Source organism: Lissotriton helveticus, chromosome 11, assembly GCF_964261635.1.
Source record: "Lissotriton helveticus chromosome 11, aLisHel1.1, whole genome shotgun sequence".
In the NCBI taxonomy this organism is placed as follows: domain Eukaryota; kingdom Metazoa; phylum Chordata; class Amphibia; order Caudata; family Salamandridae; genus Lissotriton; species Lissotriton helveticus.
In genome coordinates this window covers 1,184,540,488-1,184,567,739 of record NC_136072.1, presented here as the reverse complement: position 1 = coordinate 1,184,567,739, position 27,252 = coordinate 1,184,540,488, and the positions used below count along the sequence as shown (strand labels likewise).

The 27,252-nt window shown below is 45.1% G+C and overlaps 1 protein-coding gene across 1 annotated transcript in view; it reads right to left on the bottom strand.

The window, feature by feature from the left end:
* Window positions 1-27,252, bottom strand: part of RIMBP2 (RIMS binding protein 2) — a 1,305,415-nt gene that overhangs the window by 940,351 nt on the left and 337,812 nt on the right. The window contains exon 3 of the mRNA XM_078668014.1: window positions 2,232-2,369. Coding sequence (XP_078524140.1) covers window positions 2,232-2,369 — 138 coding nt within the window. The remainder of the gene's footprint in view (window positions 1-2,231; window positions 2,370-27,252) is intronic.

Sequence of the window (27,252 nt, the reverse complement as noted above, 5' to 3'; positions counted from 1 at the left end):
CAAGCAAGCCAATTTCAAACCTTGCTAAAACAACAGTGCTAGCCAGTCATGGCTCAAAGAATATTCGCGAAAAAAGGTTAGTGAGCCAATACGTGAGGAGTACTAGAGTAATAATGCAACTGAAACAAATTCAAAGGCGCCAGAGGTATCACTGCGAGCGAACCAAGACACGAAACTACAAGGATGAGACTGCAAGCTTAGCAAGACTCTCAGACCACTGGAGTAACAATGCCACAAAAGAAGAGAAAACATAAAAATAACAATAGAAGGCAACCAAGCAAATCACGACTCAAAGGCTAGAGGACTAACACCGCGAGCAAGTCAAGACACACAGACTACATGGTTTAACATTGCAAGCACACCAAAAATTAAAGGCTAGCATATGCACTGTAAGTGAGCCTTGCTGTAATGCAAGGTGGCCAAGGCTCAAAGACTGCCAGAGTACCAATGGAAGAGATGTAAGATTGAGGCTTCCAAGCTATTGGTTCCAGTCTCACTCTGCTAGCAAGTCACAGCTCTAGCGATAAGCAGTGCACCTCTACCATCCTCATTTTCCTTAGACACCTCCACAGCTGACCTCAAAGTTTTGGTCACCACCGCACCCAGTTTGGGGATCGCGAGACCTGCGTTCATCTGGGTCTCTCCTTATCTGTCCGAAGCCAAGTGAGCACAAGGAAACCCGCCCCCCCACACAATCTGTTTTCTGTTGACTCTACTCAACCCAACTACATGAGCAAATTTCAGTCTGCTACCTCACTCTTAACTATGAATGGATCTGGCCTGTCTAAGCTTTAAACCACTGAACCTGCAACCCATTGTCGTTCCCCATTCAATGGCTCTGTGCTCTACACTAGCTTGAGTTGCGGTTACTTCTACCCTATTACGTTGACCACTACCATTAATTTCATTGCCCTTACTCTGACAAACAATGCATCCATCCCATGACACCAACCTGCACCACTTCAGCAATGGCCACTTATGTTACCATCACTTCCACCATTATAAGTAAACAAAACTATAAACAGTAAATTCTTAAGCAGGTATTATTGTAAAGGTCATGAAAATGTTAGGTGAACAACCTTTACAACGAAACTTTTACAACGAACTACCATTACAACGAAACTTTTACAACGCAAACTATTACAACGCATAGCGCTTGGGGCGCTCTAGGATAGGGAATAGGTTTAATGTACTATCCAACACCTTCCCTACTATGCACGGGTACTGGAGTTGGAATAGTAAATTAAACTATTCACTATCCAGCGCCCAAAAGCATTATGCGTTGTAAAACTTGCGATGTAAAGGTAGGCATTGTAAAAGTATGCGTTGTAACGTCATACATCCGAAAATGTTAATACCTAATGGTAAGTAATTTTTTCCATGAAGCCAAGCTATGTAGAACTTCTCATGCAGTTTATCTTGAAAAAAAAATAGACCCAGCAGGTCTACAAGAAAAAGTATCTGTTTATATTCATGCATCATTTTATTCCCATTCAAAATACATTGTTCTTTATATGAGTATACGGTATTTCTTATAAAAAGCCGAATGCATTTTGCCTTTATTATGCTTCACCAGGGACTTGAGAGCCCTTCTGTAAGACCAAAGCAACAAAAAACACTTACAAATTCACAAACTTAGATAAGTGCAATCAATAACAAACACATCTACTTCAAATGTTTTACACAAGATATTCATTGCTTCCTGATATTTCATCTGTAGTCAGCATTTTTCTTTCAGTTTGCGTCTACTCATGCCACTATGCGCTTTATACGTCGCGTTGATTGAAGGCATTAATTTCCTTCGCCAATCCTTTTGATAGATAGGCACTTTTTCTGCGCATCAAAACGTAGTAACTTTTCTAGTTCTTTGTATATCAATATAACAGTTGGTACTCTTATCGTTTATTTAACACTCTGGGCAGAACTGTATCGAAAGATTCAATCCATTATGTTTCCCATGTCAACTTTGCAAGAACATAAGCAGTTGCATCAATTCTCACACCCCTCCACAATACAACTACAAGCCTCACACTCCTCCACCATATCTCATGCTCAGGCTGAGCAGCCATGTTGGAAGTACATCTTTGAGCCTGACCCACGTAACCAAGACCCCATGCAAGTGACATCCATCAACGCACTCCAGAAGGGCACCCAGAAGTGTCTACCGCGTGGCGCAGACACCAGAGGGGCAACAACTTGCATTAATCTAGCTCATCGAAGAGCGCACTTACCAGTAAGGTGCAGTGTGGCCTTGCATGTCCGAGCCAAGGGACATCTGGTTTCAATGCCGGTGCTTTTTCCTCTAAAAACGGGGTGCCATTGAAGGGTTTCTGCGGCGCGGCCGGGTGCCAGGGGTTACCATCGCGAATCTGAGGAAGAGAGGAGGGGAAAGTGAGTATTTAATGCAAGGAGAGTAGGACACAAACAGCACCTCAACAAATGCAACTCATTGGGATCAAACAATAGGAGCGAACCTGTGTGTGAAATAAGTAACCCTGGGCGGACTACTATGCTACGCTCACGTAGTTTGCAAAGTTTGCACTACTATGCACTACGCGAATTGCACATAGCACAGTGTGAACACGCGTAGCAGTAATTTTTTGCTTGCTCGTGGTCCTCAATGTCAAGTCGGCGACCGGGAGCGCGCAAAATGACACCCCGGCAAGATTTTTTCCTTGTTCGCGATCAGCAACATCAAGTTGGTGATTGCGAGTGTGGAAAATAAACCTCCCGGCGAGATTCTCATTGTGGGGAGGTCAGGTTTCTCATTGCGAGTGGTCGCGTATGCTCGCGACCGCTCGCGACCGCTTGCGATGAGAAACTACCAGTCCGTGTTGAGAAAGCTGCCGCTCGAGTAAAAATCTACTTGAGCCGCAGAAAACGACAGCTCGCACTGTGCAAGATGCTGTTTTCAATGATTGCACAGTGCGGACAAGCATCCGGCACTGTGCAATCATCGCGAACCGCGCACTACGCAGTTCGCGTAGCGCTACCCGTAGCCCGCGTAGTGCGAAGTGCACTCTGTGTAGCTACGTGTACAGCTACTTTGCGAACTACGCCCAGGGTTAGAAATAAGCCCAAACCAAGCACTGGCCCTACTAAAGATGACCTTATAGAAGAAAGGGCGGTGCATGCAGCATACCAAGAAACCTTGTGTACCCAGGATATTTATTTGTAAGCTATTCCACTCTCCACCACAAGGGGCGTTAGTGAACCTCACCACACTTGCAGTTGAGCACAGGAAACAAACACTGGCAAAGCCAATAGTTGTCGCATTTTGTTAGTTAAAGTGTTAGGCAATAGTTGGGTAACTTTGAGTTTCTTTCCCCCTTCAGGCACAGGAAGAAAATCCCATAATTAATTAATATCTTGAGCTTCGACACTGACAGAGCTTATAGTATGGCTGAAGCGACGTCATCATCAGTATTAATGTGTACCCTCAAAGAAGACTGCTATGAAAGGGATTCAGAACATGGAGTTTGTGTTGTAAACTGTGCACTTAAAAGGGATGCACTGCACCCTACAGCATAGTGCACACAGATACTTTTGAAATAGGCATTACATTCATTGCATCCTTAAGACAGCTTATGTGTCTGCACAACTTTGTGAAGGATAAAAGCCGTGAATCCAAAAACATATTCTTTTGACAGAAAAGTACAACATATGAACGTGCAAGGCCGATTAGAGAACAGCTCTGTGTCTTTACGACAAGCTAAGTCACCCAAACAACAAACACTTCTAAACAAAAAGCCAAAAGCCAGCAATTTAATGGTCATTGTTTCAGCAGATTAAACTCATCAAAGAACAAACTCTGGCTCTAGATTAGAAGCCGAACTGCACGTCACTTCTTCAGTGAAATAAAAGGACTCATTAATAGCCCATCAACGAACCCAACTGAAACACAAATAGTACAATGTACCCACCATGAAATGCCATGGGCTTGATGGACACCCCATCCATCCAACCAATGGGAACCACTAAAACACACGAAAGTGATGGCTGAGGGGGCTGACCCAAAGCCCGCGTCCCCTCAGTACCTCTTACTGCAGTTTTTAAACAATTGACGATATTAGGTCTCTCAAACAGCTGAAGCTGTCTGTACCTAGACCTGGAGAAGTTTCAACAACGACATTAACTCAACAATCATTCTTCTTTCCTCAGGGAAACAGATGTTGGCTCCAGTGTTTATTCTGGTTGCTAGGAGGCATCATTAACTGTATCTCTGCTTGTTGCTAGGTGAATCCAGCTGGATGACTTTGTTATCTAACACTAGCTGCCATTTCCATGAGGATGGAGGAGAATGTATTAAGGAAATGCATAAAAATGAATTCTTGACAGCCACATATAATTTGAGATTTAGAGCAATATTAATAAACTGGTAGTATGGCTCCCTGGCTTTGGGTTCTGTCCCTACTTCATTTAAAACCGCTATGGTTCTACCTATTCTTAAGAAACCCAGTCTCGATCCCTCTCTCCCCTCTAATTTCAGGCCCATCTCCCTTCTCCCCTACTTGGGGAAGATCCTTGAAAGCCATGTCACATCTTGCCTGTCCTCTTATGTCGAGGAGAACTGCCTCCTGGCCCCCCATCAGGCGGGCTTCCAACCAGGACACTCCACGGAGACAGTGATCATCGCGGTCCTGGACGAACTCAAGGGGAAAGCTGACATCAATCTTCCCCAAGCCCTGGTCCTCCTCGACTTGTCCGCTGCGTTTGACATGGTCGACCATGCCATCCTCCTCGACCGTGTCAGCGCGGCGGGCATTAGGGGCACGGCTCATTCCTGGCTAGCGTCCTTCCTTCTCGGCAGGTCCCAAGCGGTCCATCTTTCGGTTTTCTCCGCTCCCCCGCTCTCAGTTTCCTGCGGGGTTCCCCAAGGTTCCTCTCTGTCTCCTCTCCTCTTTAATCTTTATATTCACCCTCTTATTCTTTCCCTCCACGAGCTGGGGGCTTCCGTGTACAATTATGCGGATGACATCCAGCTCGTCTTCGACCTTTCTACTCCCACGGACTCTCTTCCCAATCTTTGCTCCACCTTAGTTTTTATCTCTGAATGGATGAGCTTCAATCATTTGAAGCTCAATCCTGACAAGACGGAGCTTGTCCTCACGGGTGGCCCCTCCAACCCTTGGTCCCCGATTCATTGGCCCCCTTCCTTTGGTCCCCCTCCCTCACCGGTTTCTGTTGTTCGGACCTTGGGCATCAAGGTCAGTCATGAACTTACCATGCATGCCCAAGTTAGCTCCGTCGTATCTCCCTGTTTCCTATCCCTTCGTCTCATCCGGAAGATCTCCCGGTACTTTTCCACTGACGCCCTAAAATCCATAGTCATGGCCCTTATCACCTCCCGCCTTGACTATGGGAATGGCCTGTACGTAGGCATACCTGCTTACGAAATCCGACGCCTACAGGCCATCCAAAATCAGGCAGCCCGCCTTATCCTCCGTCTTCCCAAATCCTCCCATATCACGCCGGCACTCAAGTCTCTCCATTGGCTCCCGGTGCACCTTAGATCTTTCTTTAAATTGGCCTGTTTGGCCTATCGGGCTTTCACTCACTCCGCCCCTCTTTTCATTGTTTCTATGATCACTCCCTACACTCCGACTCGCACTCTTCGTTCTTCTTCTTTCTCTCTTCTTCAAGTCCCCCGTTTCCGTAAATCCAGAACGGGGGGCACTCGCTTTTCGGTCCTTGCTCCCCAATTCTGGAATAGTCTTCCTCTCTTTATCCGCTCTATCCCCAACTATACTCACTTTCGTAAGGCCCTGAAAACGTTTTTGTTCTCCCAGGCATTCCCCTGCTAGTTCCCTAGGATCCGCCGCAGAGTCAGGTCTAGTTCTAGCGCCAGGAAGCCGCTTGGCCGCAGTGCGCTCAATCAAGTTTCTTTTTTCATTTCATTTCATTTCATGTGAAGTAATATTGTATTATTTCTACTCACTTACTACAAAATGCGATTCACTAACCTAGTGGCAGAGACCTCCACCCTCGCCATCCCTGTCTTTTCTGTGTGAAAATCTCTGCCACGGTAAAAGAAATGTAACTGCAGGTGGAACTATTCTAAAAAATGATTCATTAAGAAATATTAATTTTAAATGGAATAAATATATGTAAATGAGTTAATTATTTAATACACATTTAACTTAATGAGTTAATGTGCTGTAACATTTTATTTCATTTATTAATTTTAGGTTGCAGGTTTCTAATAAATAACTTTAAATATTTTGCATTTATCATTGATATTAAAATATAGTTTTTTTAAAAAGAATAATAAACTTTAGATTTTCCCTAAATTATCCGATAGCAAACACTCCGCCACACTGGCTACATTAAAATATATATTTTTTAAAGAATAATAAACTTTAGATTTTCCTTAAATTATCCGATAGCAAATACTCCGTCACACTGGCTACATTTAATTATTTATATTTTTAATAATAATAAACATTAGATTTTCCTTTAATTTTCCAATAGCAAACACTCCGCTACAGTGGCTACATTTAAATAGTTACGAGTAATAACTTTACACTCGTACATTGTGGAAAAGTAAAATTTGCCATGTTCTGTGTCCCTACGTGTCATCCATCATATGTTATGTGTGCATGATCAATATGCATATGTTATTCCCTATGTCCGATTCAAGACGCAATTATAGTTGTGTCCACCTCTGGTATGTCATTTCCCAGTCCCCATGAGTAATATGAGTATCAGGCCTATGTAAAGTTATGTTGCCACGTTTCTCAGTGTGCACGTTATTTCATTATAAAGTCCCCGTTTCTAGGCCTCAACAGGGCCCGGACATCAGATTCAGCTCCTGTCTCCTGAAGCCTCGCTGAGGAGCGATACAGCCCCCACCTGTATCCTCGACCTTTCACTTACTTCCTGCCTCGCAGTGCCCGGTGCAGCTTGGCTCTGCCTCTGAGTCTGCCAAGACTATGTTATGATTTCAGTTATCAGTTCAGTCCTCCTTCTCTGCATTCCTAAACTACTGAACTGCATCAATAGTTTCCGTCATTGTCTAGCCTATTCGGCTCCATATTAAGAGAAATACTGTATTTAATGGTCATTTAATATTCTTCATCACGCACTATATGTAGAATAAATGCATGCTCCAGTCTTAGAGTCAATTAGCTTTTCCCCTCATGACTTCTAGTTTATATCAACATGTTCCCTAAACATCAGATACTAGATAGGGTTTAGGTACATGTCGCTCCGACCCTCCAGACTTTAGTCTCTGCTCCTAGCACAGAGTTCATAGCCCCCAGCTTCTCCTCGTAACACGTCATTACCAGTTTGCGCGCACCACCAGGTTAGAGGTCCCGGCTCCTTAGGTAGCCCCCTCCTATGTTTCCGCCCATTCATGACATATTCTGTTACGTTTGCATCACATGTCTGAGTTACACCTTCTTTTTACTCTTATCTTTCGCGACTGCTACGCGTCACGCCTTCTGTTCCACCCACTGCTACGCCTACTGCAATGTAATGCTATGTGTTTGCGTTATGTATATATGCTCATGTATTGTTATTAAAAGTCAGCGCGCTCATCCCAGATCGAGCCCCAGCAGCTGCTGGGCCCTGTCATCCTATTCCTATGCAGGTTGTCCTGTTCCTGTCCTTATGCTGTATTAAACCTGCAAAACTCCTACTACCTCGAATTTTGACTCTTATTTATTGAGCTATCTGTCATTCATTCATTCAAAAATAGATCCGGTATTATTTATTTATTTACCACATAATGGCGCCCGAATAGGGACTTGCCCTTTCCCCACGCGTCGGTGAAGCCACGCCGACCCCCTGACCCTCTGCAGTCGTGACGGAACTCTTCTGTGCACCAGCAGATATTTCTGCTTCAAGTATCCCTCAGGCCCACGGAGGAGACGGAGGAGGCGGTCCAGCATCCAAACGAGACGGTGGAGGAACGCGGCGAGTCCCGACCAGAGCCCAAGCCAAGAGTCCAAGGTCCGAGGTATCCGGAGGCCCACCCGTAACTGAAGTCCGAAGTTCGTCGTCCGTCGTCGTAGCAGTCCAGTCCAGTCCGAAGCTTTCCGTTCTTGCTGCCCGGTGAGTACCATTACTGGGGTAGTATCTAGACAGGGTCAATCTAAATTGACTCTGGTCCGTGGGTTGGTGGTACACAGACTCACAAACGAAGTGTTCACCTAGGTGGATACGGGTCTTGATGCGTCCCTTTATGGGACCGGTATGTTCCGTACTGTTTCAGCAGTGCATCCAGTAACTCTAGTCTGTTCCGTTCTCGAGAAATTCTTGTATTCTGTTCTCAGTATTCCAGGTAATATTCTGTCCGAACTGTTATGTTATGATGTTGTTCAATGTATTTCCAATGTCGTGGTATGCCTGAATTGTTTTCCCAGTTGTTATTGTTCCTCGTGTATTGTATTGTGTTCCGATTCAAGTTTACAATGTCTCTCTTTTCGAGATTACGTCAGCTAAAAACTAGAAAGGGTTTGTTAGAAGAAGCAGTTCCTGTTCCGCCGAGGGACAGTCCAGGTCACTTTATGTATCAGAAGCATGGCATAAGCGCCATATTGTATCTAGATTTATGGGTAGAGTATACCAAACAGTTAGAAGAAAAGTATAGATGGCCCGTATCGGGTACATGGGATGCCGAGTGCATCATGCGAGTAGAAGAAGCATTATGGAAAAAGAAAGCCAGACAGTCACAGAAAGATGCCATCGAGTTATGGCGTAAAGAATCTCATAAAAGAACCGAAAAAGAAATCAGAAAGTCAGAATTAAGTAGAGAATCCTTAGAACGAGCCCAAGAAAAAGAACTAATCGAGATAGGTGAACAAGTCAAAGCCGAACAGTCAGACAGACAGAGGCATGCCCTTATTAGGGGTATGTATCCTCTCCTTGCCGAGGGCTTGCCAAAAGCGACCCCAGAGGCATCCAGTAATTTCCCGCCACCATTAGTTCCGACCAAGCTACGTCACAAACAGACCGCAGCTGATATTTTTTTTTCGTCCTATTTGGACGACACAGTCCCAGAATATGCAAATCCTGTTCGCGCTCCGCCAGTCCCTGTAAATCAGGCACTTCCCGCTCCTCCAGACACCGGAGTACCTGTTACGGTACCCCCGGTCCAGCCCGCCATACAAGTCCAGCCTGCATTTCCATTTCCCACTCTGCCAGGACGAAGAGCCTCAGTAGACCTAGACTCTAGTTTAGGGGCCGCAGGAGGAGGTCCTCCTCAAACCCCGCCGCCACGTAATCGTTTAACGACAGCCGAATTACATGCACAAGCGTCACAGCGTACGCCCAGACATCAGACTATAGCAGAAATAAGAAAATCCCTTGCCGAATGCGGCTATGATCCAGTCCCAGGCGAGGATAATATGGTTTTATATTCATTCCGTGTAAGAAAGGTAGCCGAGTATCTAGTCACCTTACCGAATATGAAAGAAGATCTAGACAGAATATATCGTTTCATCCGTACAGGGGATGATCCAGAAAGCATTAGCGAGGCCATGTCTCAAAGGAAAGCCGAGATCCAGCTCATGTTATTAAAGTTTCTGATCAATTGTCTAATAAGAGAACAAGATTACCCGTCTAAAGATCCAGCTGAAATGAGAACCCTGACAAGGTGGAGTGATAATATAGCCGAGGGTAAGCACAAGACCGTCGGTGCTATGGAGAGTATGTACAAGAAAATCCGTAGAGAAATAATAAAGATACACGAACAACGTAAAGCAGCACAAGTAAGCGAGAAAGAAAGTAACTCTGATACTGAAGAGGTAGAGGACGAGAATCCCGCCAGAATAGCGTATGTAGGAAAATCTAGATTTCCAGATCGCCATTTACGCCTAGAACACAAGTCTATTTTTCATTCTCCAGCATCAGAACAAGGTTCTCTAGAACAAGTGTTCCAAGCTACCGATCACATTCTAAAATCACGAATCGGTTACAGTGAGTTAAGTACTATGCATGAACAAGAAATAGCCCGATCAGCAGTCCGATGGATTACTGATTCTACCACTTTTCCAGACGAAATAGTGGCACAAATGTTTCTGAAAATGCCCCCAGCCGAGCAGCGACTGGTGGGTATGTATATGGTCCAGCACCTCATTACTTTGTATGAGGGTCAGCACTCTGATCCAGGCCCGTTACACGATATCCTGAACGAGTTACTCCAGTATAGATGGAGAGGTCTAGGTACCGATTTAATTAGTGTCATTCTAGAACAGCGCCACAAATATAGAACGTTTCTGAACCCGCATTTTGTTCATGTCTCACCCCCAGAAAGTAAACCATTTTACATGGAGAGACAGAATCCGTTACGAGAAGTCCACCCAGTCAGAGGAGCGGGTGGCGAAATGCAGCGAGTGTTTGTATACACTCCAATCACAAAGATGGAACTCCTCGAAATGAAGAAATTAATTCCCTGTCATGACAAAGATCCAGCAGGGTTCCATAGAGAATTAAAAGACATGCTCCGTATGGGAGAATACACTTACCCAGATATCATTAAAATGTTAAAGGTTCTGCTACCCGCAGGGGTGTATGAAAAGCTAAAGGAAAAAGAATGGGAGGTGGGAGAGAAAAAGATAGATTGGGCAGTCCTAGAAGCTGAAGATAAGATACGAGTACCAGGTACTGGTCTAGGAGAGAAATGTAAAGAATTACCAGAATTATTAATTCAAGTTTTACCCAGATTATTAACAACGAGAAAAGAAGACTGGGATGCAATCTCAGCCTGTAAACAGAAACAAGATGAAGATATTAGTGATTTTTATTCGAGGTTTGAAAAGTGCTTTAGTATCAACAGTGGCCTCAAGACAAGTAGTGAGTCATACCCTCACCTTTGCGTTACCAAATTAGTCGAGAATTCAAGCCCACAAGTTAGAAACCGAGTTCTGAAAGTCGAAAGTACCTGGCAAGCAAATACTCCGTCCCAGATGCTCCAGATGCTTCAGTATCACCAGAATAGAATCAGAGAAGAGCAAGAACACGAGAGAAAACGTATGAAAGACACGAAAATGAAAGTACTAGTTGCACAATCTGTTCCTCAAGACAGTCAGAAGAGGGGTCCGAATCAAGCCAGTCATCCTGCAGCTCCCGTTAAAGGGAACTGCAATTATTGTAAACAGCCAGGTCATTTTATAAATGAGTGTGCAGTTCTGAAACACAACATAGCTACTGGTAAGACTAAAGAAAGACCACGTCCGCCTAGACAGGAACAAGTTTCACAGATTCCTCAGCCACAGAATGCACCACAGACAGTTACAGTACCGCAGCCTATTGCTGCAACACAGCATGTTACATCGCAGATGTACCAGTATGCACAGTCTGAGTATCCAGAGTACCAGCCATATTCATGAAACAGCCTAGAGAGGGAGGTAGGCTTGCCTCTCATCGAGATACCTGTAGATCAAGAAGGTCCCTATGTTCACAGTCAAGTATTAGGGAAAGACAGAAAGTTTTTGATTGATACAGGGGCAAGTAGGACCACAATTAGTCATGCCGAAGTTCCAGGGGCTCCGCTCTCAGGCTCAAGAAATGTTTCCCTTGGATTTTCAGGAAAGCCTATCGTTAATGAGATTTCAAAGCCAGTCACTCTAGAAGTAGGTCCATTGTCCCGTACTACTGATCTGTTACTTACTAAGTCATGTCCAGAAAATCTATTAGGCATTAAAACACTGAAAGAGTTAGGTGCAGTTATATGTTGTTCCCCGGAGGGAATACGTCTGTTCCTACGTGACTTTAAGGGTCACTATGTATTACGAGATTTTGATCCCAGACTGTCTAAAGTTCCGCAGCATTTATGGGCGCAAGGTCCAACTGATGTAGGTTACATGCAAATCACACCCCATCGTGTGACTCTCAAACCAGGTGTAGTGTTACCACGAATCAGACAGTACAGATTGCCACCCGAGGCTGTAGCAGCCTTATCCAAAATTATTGACGAGCTCATGGCTCAAGGAGTAGTTGTAGAAACTGACTCCAACGTATGTAATTCTCCGATCATTCCAGTCATGAAACGTACTGATCCTAATGCACCCCCAGTATATCGATTAGTGATTGACTTACGAGAACTTAATAAATGTATTATTCCGCAGTACCCAGTTGTCCCAGATATCTCTTCCCTGTTAACTGCTATTGATTCCGAAGCCACGTTCTTCACTGTCATAGACCTCAAGAACGCATTTTTTAGTGTTCCCATTCATCCAGACAGCCAGTTTCTTTTCGGATTCTGTTTAAATGGAAGGAGCTATATGTTTACACGCGCTCCTCAAGGTTTCACAGAAAGTCCTAGTATTTACAGTCAAGCACTCAAGAGACAACTAGACAACATTCACATGCCAACTGACACTGCCCTGCTCCAGTATGTCGATGATCTCCTGATCACAGCCCGTTCTGAACGTGCTTGCGAGCGGGCATCCCTTACAGTCTTGTATTTCCTAGCCGAGATGGGGCACAAGGTGTCCCCTTCTAAGCTTCAATTCTGTGTCCAGCAAGTGGTCTACTTAGGACACTTGCTGTCCAAGAGGGGTAGGCAGTTGACACCAGACCGTATCCAGTTAATAGCGAGTCTTCCCCAGCCCAGAACCCAGAAGGAGGTACGTGCCTTTATTGGCCTTACTTCTTATTGCAGACAATGGATTCCTCAGTATGCATTCCTAGCCAAGCCACTGATACAGTTAACGACACAGGAGGCAGCCGTATCGACTGTCCTCCCTTGGACATCTGAACATACACTTAGTTTCAATGAGTTAAAGAAAGCCCTATGCCAAGCTCCAGTTCTAGCGACACCGAACTACAGTAAGCCTTTTACACTTTTCGTTACTGAACGCGAAGGTACAGCATTATCTGTTCTCACACAAGATCAAGCAGGACAATACAAGCCCTGTGCTTATTTTTCGAGCACATTAGATCCTGTAGCCCAGGCTCTGCCTGCGTGCCTCAAGTCAGTTGCAGCCACAGCACTAGCTATCAGACAAAGTGATTCCATAGTCTTAGGACATACCTTGACAGTACAAGTCCCACACTCCGTGGAAGTTCTTTTAAATCGAACACAAACACAGCACTTGACAATTGCACGTTTAACAGGTTATGAATTGACACTGTTTCAGCCACACATAGAAATTAGACGCTGCAACATCCTGAATCCTGCTACACTGTTACCATCAGTTACTTCAAATCCAGCCACACATGATTGCGTGGAAGTAGTTAACATTACGACAAAGCCAAGACAAGATCTGACAGATATTCCGTTACCAGACCCTGACCTGACACTTTATGTGGATGGTTCATGTATGAGGACTAGTACAGGAGAACTAGTAGCCGCGTATGCAGTGACTACTGACACCGAAGTTATTGAGACACACCGTATTGATACCCTGTCCGCTCAAGCAGCAGAGCTAGTTGCTCTGACACAAGCCTGTATACACGCCAAGAACCTGAAAGTTAATGTTTACACAGATTCACGTTACGCATTTGGAGTTGTACACGACTTTGGAGTGCTCTGGCAGGAGAGAGGTTTCATGACTTCTCATGGAACCAAGATTCAGCATGGTCTCCTTATTCAAGCTCTGTTAGATGCCATACACTTACCGACATCTATCGCTATCATGAAATGCAAAGCACATACGAAAGTTACTGACATTATTTCCCAAGGTAATGATCTAGCAGATCGCACAGCCAAGCTTACAGCACAGACTCTAGACAGTCCAGTTAACATGACACATACTCCAGATCTGACTACATGTATGACAGTTAAGGACCCCACCCAGGATGTCATAGATATCCAGTTACATGCTACTCCCGATGAAATCAAGAAATGGTCTGAACAAGGAGGGGTCCAGACAGATCAAGGATGGTTAACAAAGGGTAGAGCCACATGGTTTCTCCCCGACTCTATGGTTCAAGTCATCATTAATACCGCACATAGTCCAGCATATTTAGGAGAAAAAGCAATGTTAGACAGTATCCAGAACATTTGGTTCAACAAGCATTTACGAGCTGCAGCCAAGCAGAAAGTCCGTACCTGTATGATATGTTGTCAGTTTAATCCAGGTAAAAGTGTCCCGGTGGAACAAGGGGGATTCCAGCCTCCTGACCACCCTTTTGAGGTCCTCCAGATGGATTATATTCAGATGGAGCGATGTCGAGGTTTCAAGTATGTCCTTGTAGTTGTATGCGCTTTGTCCAGATGGACAGAAGCATATCCAGTCCCAGATTACACAGCCGCGACCACTGCCAAGCAGTTGGTTCGTGAATTCTTCCCTCGATATGGACTCCCTAGAGTCGTATATTCTGATAACGGTCAGCCATTCTCATCTGAGTTGATGAAGCACGTTTCCCTGTTGTTGGGGTACCAGTGGAAGTTTCATTGTGTACGCCATCCTGAAGCAGCCGGTCTAGTCGAGAGACATAATCAGACTCTGAAAATCCGAATCGCCAAAATATGTAAAGATAAGGGTGTGGACTGGTTAGTAGCTCTGCCAGTTGCTTTGTTTTATATGCGCATGGTCGCACATTCCAGATCAGGTCTGTCCCCGTATGAGGTCGTATTCGGCCGCCCCCCTAACATGTGGGGTACTCCTAGACCCCGAAGTATTACTGATGTTTCATGTAATATGCTGACAGATTACCTAGCTTCCTTGATGTCTGCCCTCAACTCATGTCGTTCACAGGTTGCCGCCGCATTTCCAGACAATACCGAGGTGGCACCGCATGAGATCGTTCCAGGTTCGATGGTGCTCGTCCGGAACTTTGACAGATCAAGTCCGCTGGAGCCACGTTGGAAGGAGCCCCGTCAGGTCCTCCTCACCACCCGTACAGCTGTGAAATTGGAAGGACGACGCGGCTGGGTGCACCTTTCGCACGTCAAGAAATTCTACGGATTAAAGCCGGTCTCCAAGAACATTTCCCAGGATATCAAGACTTGTCAAAACATTGTTCCTAAGGACTGTCCCGCAAATGACATTGACACAACCCCTCCCCTGTTAGAGAAAACTCAGCAGCAGGAGTATAAGCAAAAACTCCGGTCTAGTAAAATAAGTCAGTCAGTTTGATTGTCTAAGTCCTCCCCTAGGTGAAACGGTTAGACTGTTTCTGACATGTATAAAATAGACCCCCATAGTGAGAGAGTTAGTCAAAACTCAAACCGATGTATCGTTTTTCTAAGTTTCATATTATTCATCAGCATAATGATTTCCTGCACTAGTTACGCATTTTTCCTGTGTTTCCCAGTTCCTCATGTAAATAAGCCTTCTAATGTTACAGTAGAGCACACGTTTAGTGATCTGCCTCCTCACGAATCTTCATACCGCCTCGCTATGCGTAACAATACATTTATCCGCATGTTGCATTATTCACATCAAACCAGCAATGCCACTAATTGTTGGGTGTGTGGTCGACTGCCCCCTTTCCAGACGTCAAAGGGAGTTCTGCCACTTTTTCCTTATCCTTTTTCACATAATGGTTCGTGTGGAGCATGGTCCACGTTAACGTCATCCTCAACAGATATGTCTTTTCTTAACAGTACATGTTTCCCAGACAAGCAAGGTCTCCCCCACAGAACAGGTTTAGATCTAGAAAATGAAGTGTATAATTTAGGTAACTATTCTTCGAATTTCATGGTCCTGAATGTTCAGTCTGATACTACTCCAGACTCACCTGCTATTTCAGTATTACCAGTCAAAGGCGAATTATGTGTCCAAAATAATGGTTCTGTACACGTAGGACATAGTGATTGTACTACTATTATCAAGTATAGTGACAGTGGGAAATCTATTTTTAAAGTTTCACGTCATTCTTATTTTGTTTGTGGTCAAACCGCATATGTTCGTCTGCCCCTCGATTGGGAGGGAACCTGTTACATTGCCTTCCTACTGCCACCTGTTTTCCTAGCCCCACCTGACTACCATAGGAATTCCTTCCTAGTACATACTAGACACAAGAGAAACCTACCGATTGTCGATTATACTGAAACTGCTGCAGAGCAATTCATTGATATTGATAAAGGTGTGTTCCCTTATTTAGGTACAGTTGTAAACAGTAAGCTAATCCGTAGGTTAACAAGAACCCTTGAAGCAGTAGTAGATGAGACTGCCTCCGCTCTAGGTAACTTAACCGAAGAACAATCCTTTATGAGAATTGTCGTGCTCCAGAATCGTCTCGTCCTTGACGTCATACTGGCCGATAGGGGCGGGGCCTGTAGAGTCATCGGATCTAGTTGCTGCATTTTCATTCCAAATAACGCGCCGTCTGTTTATTTAGCTATAACCAGACTTCATAAAATTGCCCATCTGTTACACCAAGATCCAGGCACCTGGACATGGTCCGGTTGGTTCTGGAATATAATTTCCGCCTGGGGATGGAAAGTCCTGTCCTTTCTAGGTATCGCAGTAGCGATCATATTCAGCTGCTGCCTCTGTATACAATGTGGCCCTGCGATTTGCGGCATGTGTGCTACCTCTTGTATTCCTAGTCCCAAGTCCCGTTCTAAATCCCGTTCCAAGACAATTCGAGATGAACAAATGGTACTGTATGAAATGATAGATGGTATCATGAATATTGATGTTTCCTGATGGAAACGTAGTGACAAGGAGGGAATGTGGAAAAGTAAAATTTGCCATGTTCTGTGTCCCTACGTGTCATCCATCATATGTTATGTGTGCATGATCAATATGCATATGTTATTCCCTATGTCCGATTCAAGACGCAATTATAGTTGTGTCCACCTCTGGTATGTCATTTCCCAGTCCCCATGAGTAATATGAGTATCAGGCCTATGTAAAGTTATGTTGCCACGTTTCTCAGTGTGCACGTTATTTCATTATAAAGTCCCCGTTTCTAGGCCTCAACAGGGCCCGGACATCAGATTCAGCTCCTGTCTCCTGAAGCCTCGCTGAGGAGCGATACAGCCCCCACCTGTATCCTCGACCTTTCACTTACTTCCTGCCTCGCAGTGCCCGGTGCAGCTTGGCTCTGCCTCTGAGTCTGCCAAGACTATGTTATGATTTCAGTTATCAGTTCAGTCCTCCTTCTCTGCATTCCTAAACTACTGAACTGCATCAATAGTTTCCGTCATTGTCTAGCCTATTCGGCTCCATATTAAGAGAAATACTGTATTTAATGGTCATTTAATATTCTTCATCACGCACTATATGTAGAATAAATGCATGCTCCAGTCTTAGAGTCAATTAGCTTTTCCCCTCATGACTTCTAGTTTATATCAACATGTTCCCTAAACATCAGATACTAGATAGGGTTTAGGTACATGTCGCTCCGACCCTCCAGACTTTAGTCTCTGCTCCTAGCACAGAGTTCATAGCCCCCAGCTTCTCCTCGTAACACGTCATTACCAGTTTGCGCGCACCACCAGGTTAGAGGTCCCGGCTCCTTAGGTAGCCCCCTCCTATGTTTCCGCCCATTCATGACATATTCTGTTACGTTTGCATCACATGTCTGAGTTACACCTTCTTTTTACTCTTATCTTTCGCGACTGCTACGCGTCACGCCTTCTGTTCCACCCACTGCTACGCCTACTGCAATGTAATGCTATGTGTTTGCGTTATGTATATATGCTCATGTATTGTTATTAAAAGTCAGCGCGCTCATCCCAGATCGAGCCCCAGCAGCTGCTGGGCCCTGTCATCCTATTCCTATGCAGGTTGTCCTGTTCCTGTCCTTATGCTGTATTAAACCTGCAAAACTCCTACTACCTCGAATTTTGACTCTTATTTATTGAGCTATCTGTCATTCATTCATTCAAAAATAGATCCGGTATTATTTATTTATATACCACAACATCCTCTTGTAAGAGGCTCCACCAAGGGTGGAGAAATGGTAGTGTACACTTAGGAGTAAGTCTACATTCGGAAATTGTGAACAGCAAAAATGTGTCGGTTTATACCTCAGTGTAGTTGTAAATATACACGAGTAAATCTACGCTTGTATATTTACCTCTGCTTTTTTTAACCATGAATCAAGGGAAGTGTATTGCAGTTGTTGAAAGACACAAACAAGTGATACAAAGGAAATCTAAGAAATGCCTTTCATATGTTCAAATTGTTTAAAATGACGTATCGATGAAATGCTGTTGGTTTGAATATAAAACAGAAAATATTGTTAAAGAGATGTGTTGGATTCTAACTGGAATATGAGCTTTCTGCGTGGGTGCAACACATTACCCCATGAAAGACCTATAGAGTCATTTCGAATTCGGCAGAGTGAGTGGACAGCCAGAAACATGTCAGTTTGTGTGTCCACTGCCCCCTTTAGAGGTGGGGAAAAGCAGGGGTCGCGCCCCTGAGCCTCACCTGGCCCGTCCACTTCTGATGCAGACCCGGGAAGTAATGGCGGTGCATGAAGACACAAACTGCCCGACTAAAGATTAGAGATCGGAGACCAATTTAAAAACAGTTGCCTTTATTTAAACGACCACTCGGCGAATCACCTTTTCCCGCGTAGAATGTACCTCATAGACACTACATGCGGATGTAGAACAGCCGAGGAGCTCTAGAAATCCACAACAAAGTGGGGATTTTTGTTGAAAACCCATTTTTCCTCAAACGCCCTAGTTCTGATGAAGCCCGTTACCTGTGGGGTTGAAACGCGTCGACTGTATGACTGGAGGACACTTCTGTGAATTGAAAGAGTTACATGAATACGTTTGAAAGTCCTGAAAAAACTGTGAGGTCGGAATAGTACACCTCGTAGCACTTTCTGGTGATCCTCGTTGAAAGGAATGCTCTTGGTTTAAGAAATGGAAAGCATCCTCACTTACTAATAGGGTAATAGGGAATAACAGGTAGTTGTTTTGATTATGTTTAAATAGTTGGTTAGTTTTTAGAAAAATACAATGTATTGTATATAAAAAGAATTGTATAAATGTATACATGAAGAAGTGCAAAAAAAGCACGTTTATATAAAAAGTTTTTTTTTTAAAGTGCTTTTTATGACTTTTGTTTGAACCGCTCTTGGACTATGATTTCAAAAGGATATTGGATTGATCATGTGAGTAATACTCAAAGGAAGGAATAATTTAAGTTTTTCTTCATCCTAATATATAGTATTATATTTGTCACAAAGCATTATTTGAATGTATTATTATTATTTTTCATTATTCCAGTTCTAAACAAGAGGCTCAGGGACACCGGGAGGCTAAAGACAAACCTGCCCACAAATCAGTGAAATCAGGTCAAAAGCGAACTTATTTCAACAGAACTGGTATGATTTTTCCGAACTACAATCTTGTGGAAGTAGAAGAAAGCGCCCCCTGTACCCCGCTGGCGGCAGGTACCCAACTCCCCTGTGATTGGACAAACTCCCATCAGAGCCAAGTGTAGCGTCAGGCAGCTCTGGAGCTGTCCGCGGTGCTGAACTCCCGAAGGTTAACACTGACCCCTTCAAGGTCACGGGGCCTCAGTGAAAGGCGTTGTGAACGCTCTGAAAATACCCCTGAGAGCGCCTGGTCGGAAAGACGTGCCTGCAATTAGAGGCAAAGTCCTTAGAAAAGAGCCCCCCCCCCCCCCCCCGGGTCGCAAATCCGCACCACAGATCAAACCTTTCGTCTTCACTGCTGTACGCTGTGTTCTTTCATTTACCTAAGTGTTTTTCAAGACAAACACTTTTCAGCAGCGACCCTTCGGTCTGGAAATAGACCTTTATTGATGATGTGGACAACAGTATTATTTACAAACATGTGCAAAGTTCTTTTTTGCCTGTGGAGTGGACCGAAGTCCCTGTGTTTGGCCCTTCACGTACATGTCTGCTGTCTGTGCAATGCTTTTCACCACAGAGTGAGACATTTTCCACACTCATCAGAGCAAAGGTTTTCTTGCAAGTTCCCCTTTATGCATCTCTTTTTGGTACTGAAAAGCAGCGCGCGGGAGAAGCATAGCTGGGTCTCTTCTGTGAGGCCCCGCCCCTCCACCCCTCCCCCATGCACCCCGCGTTATCGGTACCAGGGGCATTCGCAGCTCCGGTGGGCACTACTACCCAATATCTTGAATTGTGTTATTGAGGGGCCCTGAGAAATGACTCACCACCAGCGAACTGGTAATTCAGCACCGACTTCCGCGGTTATTCCCCATTTCTCCATGGTATGTTCCCTCCCAGCAGTCCAAATGACGGGGTTCAATGCAGAAGAAGTACAGTATAATCAAATGAGGCCAATAACTGCTGATAAAGGCCCCATCAGGGTGAAAGGGTCACTGCTAGTGAGACCTAAACGCTTTCCTCAAAGTATACATCATCAACAACCTCTTTCTTAGCGTTATTTTTCGTTTATTTTATTTTGGCGGTTTTGTATAGCGCGAACAAGACCCTTGGGGATACCAGAGCGCTTTACAGATCAAATATAGGTAATGGCAAATACACACATATACATATAAATACAGTGGACTATGTGAGTACAGTACTGGGAATAATTAGAGATTAGCACATAGCTGCCGTAGTGTGTAAGACAAGTTCAAGTGAATTTGGACATGAGAATCGATTTCACTTCTTTTTTTAAAAAGGCCGCAGTTGGATTAAGTCTCGTTCATGGGGGTAAAGCGTTCCACATCCTGGGTGCCATTCCTGAGAAGGTACGATTGTATGTTTTTTCTTGGAGAAAAGTGGTGGTTTCAGTAGAAGGTTGTTAGAGCTCCTGGTAGACCTGTTGCCGCCTGATAGTACTAGTTTCTCCGCTAGGTATCTCAGGGTTTTGTGATGTAATGCCTTATGTGTCATACAGGCGATTTTGAACTGGATTTTGGCCTCAAAAGGGAGCCAGTTGAGGGCCTGAAGGTCAGGGGAAATGTGGCAGTTGTGATTGGAGCTCAAAAGAGAACAACAAACCTCCTGGTCCCTCAAAGACGTCTTCATTAATACCTTAAACTCACACTTGTCTCTTGACCACCACCTCTAGGTCTGATGTCAACACCCCACCCTTCTAAGCAGCTTTAACGTATTTGAGGAAGACCACGTGAACACGAATGGTGCAAAATTGTACGTAATTTGCTTTTAGGAACTCATGCACACTTTCTTGAAAATGACATGAAATTATGTACAATATACGCAAAAAACCAAACCGGCATTTGTTGCTACATTTTAGTGTGAAATGAGTTCTTATCTCCATTTCAGATGAAAGGGTGCACTTTACACCAAAAAAAGGGGAAAACACAAGCGCTGCAAACAATAAACGCCCACCTGCTGGCTGTTTGCATTGTTCCAATGCTCTTGCTGTACATTTTTGCTGTGATCAGCACATCATTGTGTGACATAGTCAATAAAATAATTTAGGACATTTCGCTTTACATGCGTTCTGCGAAATTACTGAAATTACCTACATCGTGCAGACTATGCCGGAGCAACACGAGGGTTTTATCCATATAATCTGCAACTGCCCCAAACTACACATAGCACGAGCCACTTTACTGAGAAAAGCTCTAAACCTCAGAGGAATAAAGACCCGCAGAGATGCTATAATAACAGGGCTAGACCCCGCAGATCCTCAATGAATCCCAAACTGATTCAATTTCTTAACTTGGGTAGAGGATGTAGCCTAACGGCTAGAGCGGTCGACCTTGCACCTGGGGAACCAGGTTTGAGTCTCGGCGACGACGCTCAACATGCTGTGATTCTGGGCAAATCACTTAATCTCCCCGTGCCTAACAAAAATGAATGTGTCCTCATGTAACGCAACTGGTGCTATGTAAAGCGCTCTGATACCTGATTTCTCGGGTCTAGTTCGCGCTATATAAAACTCCTTAATTTAAAAAAAAACTGTTACGAACAGGCTCTGAAAATTGAACACACACTTTGAGCTAGAATATGAAAATCATGAATCCTTAGATACCTATTGTACAGGATATACAAGTGATCCAAATCTCTTAAACTGAAGCCCAGGCTCGCAAATTAAACTTTTAACGGCATTACAGACAGCGGCAAATTAACTGCATAGATTATGAATTTTATGGATGTAATCAGATTATCACTCTTTGCAACAAATTGAGAATGTACAGCCTATAATTTGTTAAAAAACATTTATTTGCAACAAACTGATAATGCAAACTTATTATGTTTTTTAAAATGGTAGAGATTTTATTGATTCTTTTTAGGTGAAATATTGTTAAGGTTTTAATTAACTAAACAATAAAAAATTACTTATTTACTCACTGAAATGATGCATGATTGCGGTGGTATAAAAAAGAGTTTGCCTGAGGTAAGTGGACACTCAAGCTCCAACTAAAATACGCAATTGCAAGCAGAACCATTCAGCACCCAGTACTCCAGAGAACTCCTTGACAACAAATGGTTCATCAAAAGCCAGGATAGAAAATAAAAAAAAAATAACAGAACTCCCCGACAATCTCACAGTATTAAAGTCTGAAGTCCCCTCCCTCAGTGTGGCACACAGATCACTCATTACACCGGCGAAAGCCAAGTACAGTACAAACACTATCAATCCAGCTGCCCCAGCAGAAGCAGGAGGTGTGAGAGACAATCAAGAGATCCACCAGCCTCCTGTCGGATCCCCCTACCTACACGCCACAGACGAGCACAATGCGTCCACCACTGCCCGAGTGGAACTATACAAAAGACAGCACGGGGTAACGCCAAGCCAGCTGCCCCTGTTATAAATAATAATAAATAAATCCGTATTTGTAAAGCGCAAACTACTCACCCTTAAGGGTCTCTAGGCGCTGGGGGCCGTCATGGAAATTAAGTGAGCTATTGCCCAGAGTCACATGGTGCTGAGCTGAGCTGCCGCCAGAGCCGCAGATCGAACCGTGAATGCTGTGCTCCGAAGTCAGCTGCCCTGGCCGCTGCACCACACCTCTCCACCCTCATACATCCCCTCAGTGTAGCATTCCACAGTGGCCACCCTTTAATGTCCTGTCTCTCTTGAGACCGCACCTATATTCAGCAGTCTATCTAGGCCACCTCCTGTAAGAGTGATGTCTAACCCTCGTCCTTCAACAAAGACCTGTCTGGAGAAACTCTCTGCTCTATTCACCGTCATCAAGCCTTGCTCGCTCAAGGTACCTTCCCAGAAGTTAGCAATGCAGGCCAAATCCTGCCCCTCCTAGAGAATGCCACAGTAAAGAGTTGTGACCTCACCAACAACTGGCCCATCGGTCACTTACCTTCATCGACAAGGTCATCGAAGCAGCCGGCTATCCCAACTCCAAGAGCGCATCAGAGCCAACCACCTCTGGCATGACTATCAATCCGGCTTCACCTCATAATGTAGTACACAGACCGCCACCTTACAAAATCACAGGTGACACGCTCCACGCCACGGGTGCAGATCGCCCCACCCTGATGTGGACGGACATCTCAGCTGCCTTCGACACTACTGATCCACCCACCCTCATTCACACCCTGAAGTCTTGAACGGGATTCACTGGCAACATCATTCAGTGAAGCTCTTACCGCTCAAACAACCAACTCCGGTTAGTTCGTATGGGTACCTCCAGGCAAACAATACCTCTGGACCACCCGCAAAATCCTGCAGGGTCACATCTTGCCCCCCAACATCTGCAACCTCTGCATGGAGTCCTTTGCACTCCAGTCACTGTTACGAGCATCAAGATTCACTAATGCACCAACTTTACACAAACCACGCCCGACACCGAACTCCACAAATCCAGCCGACACCTCATCCAGACCTGGATGTCCTGCACACACCTAGAGTTTTAACTCCAACGAGACATCATTCCTACTGTTTGCCAAGAACAAGCAGCAACCAGTCTAAACCTGGCTCAACAACATCAACCTGGACAAATTCAACCCCCGACTTCCACCCAACATCAAGTCACTCAGACTCATACTGGCCGCCGGCCTTGCCCTTAGGGGAAAATTGGCAAGACGAGCAACACGGCTTGTGCCAGCTCCGCTCAACTCATGAAAGTGAAACAGTCCGCCAGGAAAATGACATTAGAACTGGCGTTCAAGCCCTCACACTCTGCAATCTCAACGGCGTCAATGCCAAACTCCTCAGGCCAGGGGAGGCCTTAGGCATGTGCAAGCTGTGCACCTGCACAGGGCCACCAAACCCCAGGGGCCACCACGCCAATATATATCCTTAATATATTAATCCTCTGAGGATGGATACATATTTGCGTGGCGGCCCCTGACAGGGATTTGGCGGCCTCCGGCTATGTTCCACTTCCAAACACCCTGACCTCCCCCCCCTCTTCACTGGCCTCTGTGCTCCGCAGGGCCGAACTGGAAACCAAAAGCGGCCCTGGCAAAGTGCTTGGCCAGCCCCCCCACCCCCCGGGGGGGAGGGGGCGAGCGCTTTGCCAGGGCCGCTTTTCAGCCGATTTTGTTACAGGGCCGTTTTTGCAAATATGCTGCAAAAACGGCTCTGCAACAAAAACGGCCCCCAGGGCCCAAAACCGTCCCCCACCCTTGCGGCCGACCGGGGGATTGCCCGGTGCCCACAACGGCCAGTCCGGGCCTGGTGCTCCGCCCCGCCCGGACCCCGTATTCCGGGGCCTCCTATCTACGCTCCCTGCCCAGGGCTGCCATGAGCCTAGAGCAGCCCCCGCTCAGGCCTCAGATCCTAAACTATGCCCAGTATAGACATTCTACATGCTGTAGCACGCAACGTAAAACGCACGGAAAAATAAGACTACCTCTTCCCAACCCTTATGGATCTCTATTGGCTCCCTTGCCTGCCTGTGCGCCCCTCAAAACCAGCTGCATCATCTACAAAGCTATCAAGAACAGCACACCCACTGATTATCTGTCTGCCCATTTCCGGTGGCTCTTGGCGCCACCACAACCATCAGACTAGAGGCAAAGAGATGCAAAAAAGCAAAGCAAGGCAACAGGTGGTCGTCACCATCCATGCACCCAAGATGGGGAATGCGGCTGCCTGTGGCTCACGCAGTGGGCCACCTAAAAAGGCGGCCATCTTACTGCCACTTAGGCACACCAACACACCTCTAGTTCTTGGGACCCTGGGGAGGAGTCCCACAGTCCCCCCGTGCGGGCCGTGTCATTTCCAGCGCACAGAGGGTTGGGGAGAGGCATTTATACCTGCCCCCGCCCTTCTGGCACCCTCTTTTGATATGGACACGCCGTCTCCCGCCCTACCGCACACCCGGCATGTTGGCTGGGGAACACGGTTAGGCAGGACTGTTTAATGTTTTTCTTTGTGTTGCAGGCGGAGTTACAGGGCGATCCGGAGGTGGATGGGTACGGAAGGGTACCTCTTCAGGAGCACAATAGGGGGGCCAGTGCCAAATCCCAGGAGTCTTTATGGCAGGTCCCTGGAGGAAAGTCGTCTGTGCCCTGCTAAATCTTAGGGCGGTTGTAAGCCTGAACAACTGGGGGCTTGCCTTGCAACGCTCCGCCCGGAAAAGGGTGTGCGTAAGATGGTGGACCAGTGGTACATGGGATTCACAGTAGGGGGATCCCATAATAACTGGGAGCACTGATTCGGTTGGCCATGGTGCAATTTGGCTCGTCAGGCGGGCAGGGCAACGAGGATCAGTCACTTCTGCCTGCCCTTGGATGGCACTACATCATAATGAAGTAACAGTCTGCCATCATTCTGAATACTGAGCTACCCTGTAATCGACAACATCGTAACCTTTGACCCTGCACAGTGCCTCGCTGCCTTTCGGCTTGGATCCCTGTATATACAAAACATATAGATGCCTATAATATACATGTATACAACTAAGAATATCACAAAAACCAACAAAAATCATGACAATAATGAAATCAAAATATGTATTAAATCTATAAAGGGGACATTTCTGGATGCAGTCAGAGCATCGTTGCAGGTCACACACACACAGACACACACACAAGCACATTTTTAGTCCAAGCCTTTTCAGCTGTCTGCAAATCACTGTCTCTAACTAGATCGGCCTAGTTTCAAACGTGTTTGTGTTTTTAAATGCAAGTATATGTTTTTTTGTGTGTTTACAGGCTTTTATTAGGGTTCCCTGTCATCCTTGTTAAGCCATTTCATTGCTGTTGGGATTGGGCTTTTTTTCGGTATGTTTGAGTTTGTTTGGGCTTCTTTTTTCAAGGGAGATGGAGCTTCTTTTGCACAGCAGGCAGTCCTAAGGATGAATGCTGCCAGGAGTCTCCAGCAGGGCCCTGAGGCTGGACAGATGGACATGTCCCTGGGTGTCCCCCCCAGTAATAGTGTGTGCTACTCACAGGGGTGCAAACTGCCCCCTTAAACCCGTCCGTGTCAATGAACACAAGATAGTAGAGAGAAGGAGTTTTCTTACCAGCACAAATTACAACTCTTCTTTTAATAAATCAACATTCCTATAAAAATCGACAGGTAGTTTTGTAACAACCTGTGCACACGGATCTATTTACTAATATATTAGTGCCGAGGAACTGTTACTTTCCTACTTCACTTTGCCACCTCACCATCTGTAATGGGACAATGACATCACTACTCAAATGTAATAATTGATTACAGTTGCTCTAAGACACGAAAGTGCTTGCTGTCAGAGTCAGCAGACAACATCTGAAAGGCAGGTCACTGAGAAGAATTCCAAATGCAGAGAAAACAACGGAAGTGACGTGCAGCTTTTCAGGAAGCCCAGGGGAAATGCTTGTTACCCACTTTGCTTAATTTCTGGCATTTCACGTTATGCTCGTGATGTCAAATCTACAAATTATGCAGGATGCCAGACTGCGTCATTTCAAGTCCGTTCATGTAAAAATCCTCCTGTAGGAACTCGCTAACAACTCACACACATTGCAAGCAGCATTTGTTTGCGGCACTTGCCTTTTTTGAGCAGTTATTTTGTGTGCAATGCATCATCGCTTCCCAAAATATAACACCAAGTGCTGGATTTGTGTTTTGCATAATTTTGCATAATTTTTTCAACAATTTCAGATAATCGTGCAAACTGACATTACACAAATTTGGCACAGCCTTACTTTCAGCTCTTTCTCCTAAACTATTTTCTCCAGCACATGTTATTAGCTGATAAAGAGACATTTATAGCCAAACATATATTTATTGCATTCCAGAAGCTCATTACAAAAACAGCAGGAATGCATCTGCAGGTTACCGCGGTTTCTGAAGCCGCTTCTAAATTTGTCTCAAAATATAGTTTGCAATCAATTACAAGGTGCATATCGCTGGGCTTATATTCTCAGAACATTTTTCACACTTATTCTACATATCCGCTATTGTATTTCTTTCACAAGAAGGACCATGTAGGAGAGTAGGGTCTGCAATCCTATGATCACCCAGATTTTTGCTTTTTGCTGCACTGGTTTACGACTTTCCCTGGCTGTGGGCCTGCT